This window comes from Cibotium barometz, chromosome 10, assembly GCF_041138505.1.
Source record: "Cibotium barometz isolate CiBa-2024 chromosome 10, ASM4113850v1, whole genome shotgun sequence".
NCBI lineage: Eukaryota > Viridiplantae > Streptophyta > Polypodiopsida > Cyatheales > Cibotiaceae > Cibotium > Cibotium barometz.
Genome location: NC_141055.1, coordinates 18332243 through 18341242, shown reverse-complemented (window position 1 = coordinate 18341242; position 9000 = coordinate 18332243). Strand labels below are relative to the sequence as shown.

The window sequence follows — 9000 nt, the reverse complement described above, 5'->3', positions numbered from 1 at the left end:
GCTGCGACGCGGGAATCCTTCAAGGCGGCAGTTAAGCGGTGAGTGACACACCTTTTGCATTCTGTTTTGAGCTTGCCTTCCTGGTTGTATGCTTGCAGCCATTCGTGGCTCGCATACGGTGTTTGGCAAGTCCCCAGATACGACTTGTGTGGCAAAAGCGCACACCATGCATCAAGTTCTTGATACAACACTCAATTAACCACCTCTTATTGACCCATATTCACCAAGAACAAAAGATGTTCCCATGGAATGGGCACAAAGAGAGGCCATGTAGAGCCACATGTCTTCTCTCCATGTTCACTAGTTCTCTAATTGAGACAAATAATGCCTCAAAGCTTGTCTATAGATTTTTGAGAAATGAGAAGAATTAAAAAAAGACATGAAATTACTTGAGAGTTCTTGGTTAGCATGGTGAGATATTGTTTTTTTAAATCATGTACTCATCAAATTTTTTATTTTTTTAAATCATGTATCTATCAAATTTATAGTTTTTGAAAATTCCAAAAGTGGTTTTAAAATGCTATAATATTGTTTAGTTTTTAAAGAGAACCATAAAGAAAACTTGTATGGAAGGCAAATTCCAATGTTTATATACATATAGAAGATTTTTTATGTTGTAAAATTTGTAGCATGCTGATTTAAAAATATTTGATGTGTTTCAAAACTAAAACTAAAAAATTGGAGCTTTGGGACAAAAAAAATATTAAATCATGACCATGAAATTTACACTTTCAAAATTTTTTTAGTAGTTGATTTCATTTCTCAATTGTAAACTTGTTACTAAAAGAGTATTTTCCAATATAAATCTTTCACCTATCTTTTGGTACTTGATTTCTTTTCTTAATTACAATCTTGTACCAAAAGAGTATTTTCCCATAGAAATCTTCGGTAATCTTTTAGTGTCAGAGCAATTTTTTTTAAAACAACAAATTCTAAAAGATCTAAAAAATGAATAATATTAAGTATAATTCTTCATTGAATGAATAATATTAAGTATAATTCTTCATTGAATGCATTTGAAATTCACAAAATTAAGTTATTCTTTTGTGAGTTGATAAGTGATAATTCTTGTCTCTATTAAAATTTCTTTATAAAAAACTAAAAAATAATAATCGATTTTCCTTTGGAAAAGGTAGTATCCCAATTTCTAAATCTCAATAAAAATAATATAATAAGTTGTTAATTAAAAGAAAAGTCACATCTCAAAGATGCAGTACAGAAAATTGTTCCCTAATAGATTCTTATAATGTTAACAATACATAACAAAGACATATACAAGATTGTTCCTTCATAGATAAAAGATGTGAAAATTTCTTACAATGTTGAGAGTACATAACGAAGACATATACTAGCAAAGATCATTTTTCAAAGGTTGAAACTTGAAAAGTATAACTACTTCTCTTTATTGTACACTTTCTTAACTTTTTTGCAAATTTATCTCTCTCTCTCTCTCTCCCCTTTTTTGCAAATTTATCTCTCTCTCTCTCTCTCTCTCTCTCTCTCTCTCTCTCTCTCTCTCTCTCTCTCTCTCTCCCTCCCTTTTTTTCTCATATTACATGAACTAAATAAACCAAACCTTTTAAAATATATACATTCTTACTATAAAACTCAAGTCCTTTTAAGAAGTCCTTTTTATTGAATATTATAACTTTTGATATAATTTTTCATCACATAAAATTATGTAGATATTATATAAAGTATTGTTAAGTAAAAAATATATATTTAAAAAATATCATTGGCCTCTTTCTTAAATTTTTTGGTATGTAAATATGCCTATTAAAAAATGATAATAACTACCAAATAGATTTTATTCCATATTTATACTACCTACCCTTCCTTCATCCTTAGCCTTTGTTCCCTATTTATACTACCTACCCTACGTGCATCCTTACCACTACAAAGATACTCCTACTAAATTTAAGCAAATTGAAATCATAGCCCCTATGTAGTCTTATTAAATAACTAATTCCTATTGCACATGCAAATTGAAATCGCAGCCCCTATGAAGTCCTATTAAACAACTAACTCCAATATTTACTAGCATTCACTCCCTTAACTTATCAAATTTTCTCCAAACTCATTCAAATTCACCAAACATGTTAATGTTAATTTTGACATCACCCAAAACACCAACCACTCATCTCTTAGCATGCTAGCATGTTGTTGCTACTCATAGAACAACAACTTAAAAGAAATGTAGGTATACCATGCACTACAATGTGGAATGGTCCATTTCCTAGGGTGTAGATATAGTCTAAGGTGTCTTTCTCTCTTGTGAAATACTAATTGCAAGACTTTCTATAATAGCAAATACTTTTTTATTGAATATTCTTTTTAATAAGTAGTATAGATACAGTCTAAGCTGTCTTTCTCTCTTGTGAAATGCTAATTGCAAGACTTTCTATGGTAGCATGTATTTTTTGATTGAATATCCTTATTATGATACTTATATTCTTGAATAATAATGGACTTAATCATAGAAATATTGTAATGTGTTTGGAAAAAACAATCAGGAAATTAGGGTTAAAAGATAATGTAAGCAATATCAAAGTTTCATGAGAAAATGGATTTTACTTAACATATGTCAAAGCTAAAGGAGTGTTAACTATACTTTTTCTAAGAAAGAAAAAATTGTAGGATTAAACTTTGTTTTATTTTTCATAAATTTTACTCTTTTCTTGCATGTAGCTACTTCATTCTTTACAAGCTTTACATGCAACTAGGATATTCTTGCAAGATTTATGCTTTGTGCAAATATCTAACAAAAGAACTAGTTTTTACGAATAATGCTTGACTATCTCAAGTAATATTTGGAGAATATTCATGATGATATGCATAGGGAGCACGTCTATTTTATGAATTATAGAATCCACATGCCCTTTCAACCTTATTCTATGAGTTCTTTAAGACAATAATGCATGGGGAAAGGTACAAAGGTATAAAGGTGAGTTGTGAGTTTCTCTTATATCGACCTATTGGAGTAAGCATAGCTAATCATGCAATGCCATCATGAGTAGACCATTGATTGGCATGATAAAGAAAGTCTAGTCTAGTTTAGCATAAGGCAAAACAAAACTAAAGGAGGAGTGGCAAGGGCATTTTGGATCCTTGAGAAAAGCCATTTGATGACATGGAGGATGGCTAGGTTAAAATGGTGACTTTATTCTTGTGTGAGAGTCAATAGGTAATAGCATGGAAGGATGGCTTGTTGGCTTAAATGGTATATCAGTATGTTTAAGTGATGGGGGTAGAGCCCTATGTGAGAAAGGGGTGGATAGGTGGGGCATGAAAGCACAATTCAATAGATATATATATGAAGGGGTTGAATCCTTTCAACAACAACAAGGGTATTGGCAACCGTTTCTTGCTCTCTCTCTCGCTCTCTCTCATTTTTTTGTGTGTGTGTGTGTGTGGGTTGGGCATCATGGCAGCCGTGATCATATCAGACGCAACGGTACGTGAGTTTGTGGAGAGCGCAACGGGGGACTTCGACGCTGCCGTGGAAGCACAGTTCAAAGAGCTGGACGTCGACAAGGATGGGCATCTCTCTCGTGTTGAGCTCCGGCGGGCGTTGGAGTGCCTCCCACTCTTCGCATCCAATGACCATCACCGACGACACCCGCCGACGGACGCCGCCGGCTTGGTGGCCACCCCGCACGTAAAGACGGCGGACCGCCTTTACGACGCCCTCTTTGACCAGTTCGACGCCGACGGCGATGGCGTCGTGGACGCCTCTGACTTCAAGTCGCAGATGCGTGATATCGTCCTCGCCATTGCCCACGGCCTCCGCGGCTGCCCCCTCCAAATGCTTCTCGACAATGGCAGCATCCTCGCACATGCCGTCGAACACGAGCAGCAGGCCCAGGCTTGAATTCTTAAAACGTTCCCCAACCCTTTTCACACCTTGTCCGCCCATTCCCACAAGTGTATTACCAACTTATTATATATCCTTTTGTTCTCCCTTTTATTGTTCTCTCTTTCCACATGACATGCTTTAAATAACACTTGTAAAGTTTTAACGTTTAGATTTTGACCACCTCATTCTGATTGTCTTTGGGGGTAACATAGATATGGAGCTAGCCATAATGTTTTGATTTATTTTTCTCATTAATAAAACTAGTGTCAAGTTTATTCTTTAAAGAACAAAACTTGCAATTTATAGGATAATTTTATGTAAGCATGAAAGTTTTTTTTATCAAACATGTGATGTACTGTATGTTGAATCCAATGTGGTGTATAGCGAAAGGACCCAAAAAATACTCAAAGATCACGATGGACTCGCATTATATTCATTTAATTTAATTTTGTACTTTCCAAAGTAATCAATGGAAACAAGTGCAGAAAACACACTATGTATGATTGTAACATGTGGTTGGAATGATAGAATTTCAAGGATCAAGAATTACTTAAGGGATTTAGTTATTATGTACCATAGTAATCATTTTTTAATCTTGGTCTCGGTCGGCGAAGGATTCTTACATAATACTTGGTTCATTTATCATATCATAATTAGTTAAGAAATTGATCGATTACATCTTAGAATTTGTTGTCAAGATTGGTCTATGGAATTACGGGCATACTTGACAGAGCATTACCTTAAGGGCATACAATCATCAACTTGGCTCTAAAGATTTTGTAAACAAATGAGGTTTCCAATCAAAGATTTAGAGTGTAGAGCTTGTTTGGCTTTTACTTAGGGTATGGATTTTTTTATTAAGTAAATAATTATTGCAAGTAATGAACGTGCATGAGTACTTGTATGATTAGTGGAAGAATCAAACATGGATTGAATAAAATACTTGTTTGAGATAAGTAAAATTTCAACCTTCTTTGGTTTTGGTCATGCAGAATTGCAAGGAAATGGTGGAAGGGGATCCAAAGGTGTGGTAGGGGTATAATATGCCCAAGAAACATCACATCATGTCAATGAATATTGCCTCCTTTTAGAGAGGGAGAAACCAACTTTCCCAAACTCTAGGAGACCATTGCATGCATTAAGTGTTATACACTTTGGATGCACAGTAACTCAATAGTCTTTGACTTAGACATTATGCCCATTTTAGCTCTTTTTCCTCTTTAGCTATGCAAGCAAGACCTTAATATGCATAAGGAGCATAATGTAAACGAAATTACCTTCTCTGGATTTATTAAAATAAGGTGGGTTCACTATGAGATGTCCTCTGACCTTTGTGAAATCAAACACCAAAAATTATTTGGATTATGGTAAGAGAAGTTCTTAACTATCAAGATGTATGTAAAGATCTTATTCAGCACACACGGAAGTGTATGTGTAAATGGAGATACACCTTAATTTAGGGTGTACTAGTGGGCTGACCCCTGCTTTGCATGTATATGATTCTCAGCTTGAAATTTTTTAAATCCCTAGAGTAATAGGAGCCTACCTCTCCTCGAACCTCCAAATCGCCTCCTCCCGAACCTCTAAATTCTTCCCACGTGGTAGTTTCGTGAAAATATTCCTTTATATAATATAGAGATTATAAGGAATCTTTCCAAACACATGCACCCTAGAGAAGTGTGCCATTAGTTAACTTGTATGGAACAACAATGTGAACATGATGTAGAGAATCAAAGGCGAGTGTGAATTCAATGGGATAGAAAAAGGATGCTCAAAAGTTCTACTCAACTAAATATGCACGAATTTATTAATTTGGAGGCATGGGGGAATCAATTAGTAGGTATTGAAATTGTTGTCCACCGAGTTCCTCTCTTAACACTTGGGAAGAGATACTACATATTGGATACGAGACACCCTTCTCTTTATGGATGAATAGACTAATTGTGAGGATGACTAAGTCCTTCTATTCATTGCTTTTTTTGGTATCAAATAACCGTCTTACTTTACCGTGTTTTAATCTAAGGGACTAGGAGACAAATTGATGAGTTCTAATAGTTTTTATTATGAGGAAGACTAGGTCCTTCTATTCATTCCTTTTTTTGGTAATGATCAGGTCATCTACATAGATGACAACAAGAACAACCCCTCTATCACTGTGTCTCACATACAGCGAGAAATCCGCATTGGCTACATGAAAGCCAATAGTGACAAGATATTCAAAAATCTTGTCAAACCATGCTCTTGGTGCTTGTTTTAAGCCATACAAGGCTTTCTTCAACCTGCAAACATGCTCGGGGTGACTAACATTCTCATAACCAGGTGGCTGCAACATATACACCTCTTCCTGCAAATCCCCATGCAAGAATGCATTCTTTACATCCATCTGATGTAAAGACCATTGCTTTGACGCAGCCATTGCTATCACAACTCTCACTGTTGCCATCTTGGCAACTAGGCTGAAAGTTTCCTCATAATCAATGCTATATGTCTGCGCATATCCTTTGGCTACCAATCTAGCCTTGTACCTACTTATGCTTCCATCACTGTTATGTTTTACTTTGTACACCCACTTGCATCCAATGGCTTTCTTGCCTTCAGGCAATTGCACTTAATCCCAAGTCTCATTTCCATATAGTGCATCCATAGCTTTCTCCCAACACACATTTCCAATAGCCTCATCAATGCATGTGGGCTCTACAACCTGTACAACTTTTGCCATGTATGCATAGTGATGCGGCACATAACCATCATAGGTAAACCTCTGCATAGGATTCTTCACTCTCCCAGATCTTCACAGCTTTGCATTCATGGCTTCCATAGCCTTCTTTACACCAGGTGTTCTCATAGTTGGTATCCCAAGATCCTCATCAAGGCTCATCTCTGAGCCACTAGACTCTCCATCAACATGAGAATGCCATGCAGAAATGTCAGGCATACTAAGGAGCTCAACCACTTTCTCTTTGCCTTTATGTGATGTACTAATCACATTTGCAGGACTGGTATTATGACGCAGCCTGCCACTCCATGGTCTATCGACTGAACCACTAGATGAGGACTCTCCTGGTCCACTCAATGACTGTGATTGTTGATTTGCATTCTGTGCAACCACATTTCCACTCACATTAGTCCCAACAGCTTCTTTTTCAACAGCATACCAACTGATCATCTCATAAAAAAAAACATCCCTGCATACCCTCAACTCACGTGTAGCAGGGTTATAACACCTGTATCCCTTTTGCTCAAGGGAATACCCAATAAACACACATTTTTCAGCTTTTAGATCCAGCTTAGTTCTCAGCTCATCTAGCACATGCACATATGCAATGTATCCAAAGACTTTCAAATGAGACAAATCAGGTTTTCTGCCAGCAGTAAACCTCTCCTCTGGAGTTACATCATGTATGGCTGCAGTTGGAGTCATGTTCATGATGTAAACTGCTGTAAAAATAGCCTCGGCCCAATAGCTATGCGGCATATTCTTCTCTCCCATCAATGCTTGTGCAATCTCAACAATGTGCCTGTTTTTCCGCTCAAGCAACTCCATTTTGCTGCGGAGTGTATCTCCATGTAAACTGTCTCTGAATACCATTCTTCTTCAAAAATTCAGAGAACTCATTGGAGAAGTACTCTCCCCCTCCATCTGACCTTAGGCACTTTACATGTTTCCCTGTTTGCTTTTCAACCATAACTCTGAAATTTTGAAAATGAGTGAACACCTCACTCTTCTCCTTCATGAAGTATTACCACACTTTCCTTGTGTGGTTCATCAATAAATGTTACATAATACCTGCAGCCTCCCATAGACATGGTCTATGTAGGACCCTACATCATTTCTGCTCACATTTCTGTCATGTGGAAATACATGCTTTGTTTGCTTTCCAAATTGGCATGCTTCACATATTTTTTGCATACATTCAACGTTAAACTTTGGCAGCCCTGTCACATTTCCTTTAGTCTGCATAGACTTCATTCTCTGCACATTCACATGTCCCAATTCTTTTATGCCAAATGTCTGTGTCTGCAACAATTCCTGAACCATTTCCAAACCTCGCAGCACTCACTTTAGGCATGTTTACATTCAATGTAAACATTCTGCCCACTCTGTTGTCTTTTGCAACCAACCTGCACTTGTCTTTTGCAACCAACCCGCAGTTGTCTTTGAAGTCTTCAACACAACAACCATCAGGGTTAAACCGAACCTACAAACCCTGCTCAATCATTTGGCCAACTCGAACCAGACTTCATTCTCTGCACATTTATATGTCCCAATTCTTTTATGCCAAATGTCTGTGTCTGCAACAATTCCTGAACCATTTGCAAACATCGCAGCACTCACTTCAGGCATCTTTACATTCAATGTAAACATTCTGCCCACTCTGTTTTGCCTTTTGCAACCAACCTGCACTTGTCTTTTGCAACCAACCTGTAGTTGTCTTTGAAGTCTTCAACACAACAACCATCGGGGTTAAACTGAACCTACAAACCCTGCTCAATCATTTGCCAATTGAAACCAGATTCTTTGTTATGTTCCGAACATGAAGTACATCTACAAGGTACTTCACTTTGCCATCCTGCATAGACAATGGCGCATCTCCAACATGGGCAATTGGATGAGCAGTGTCATCCTTTGTTTCCACAAAACCTGGTCTTTCAAGGTTTTTCATCTCCTTGAATCACTCCCCTGTTGTTGGTGTGAATTCTGGGACTGTTGTTGTTTTGCTGCTGCTGTTGGCCGTAATTCTGATTACCTGTTTGGCCACCTCCTTGGCCGCGTCCACGGCCTCCTCTACCTCGTCCTCTTTCTGAACTTGTGTAGAAGGCATGTTGCTCTGAACTGTTTTTGTTTTGTGAAGACTGTTAATCTTTACCCAAGCTCTTCTCTTCTATAATCAACATAGACACCAAATCTGTGAAATTGGGAATGTTTTCCCGAGTCTGAATAGACATCTTGAATACCTTGTATTGTGGCCCGAGACCACGTAGACAGACTCCCACCTTATCATCATCATCTATACTGAACGACAATAGATGCTTCCACAATACCCTTGATCTTCAATGCATAGTCATTCACAGACACTCTTTTTCTCCACAATATGAAGTTCATTCTTCAACTATATCTTTCGTGCCTTTGTATTCGTTTCATA

The 9000-nt window shown here is 37.2% G+C and overlaps 1 protein-coding gene across 1 annotated transcript; it reads left to right on the top strand.

The window, feature by feature from the left end:
* The first annotated feature begins 3424 nt into the window (after positions 1 to 3424).
* LOC147634621 (uncharacterized) lies at positions 3425 to 3871 on the top strand. Its single transcript, XM_086803276.1, has one exon. It carries the CDS (start codon positions 3425 to 3427, stop codon positions 3869 to 3871), a length of 447 nt encoding a protein of 148 aa, XP_086659402.1.
* The last annotated feature ends 5129 nt before the right edge of the window (positions 3872 to 9000 follow it).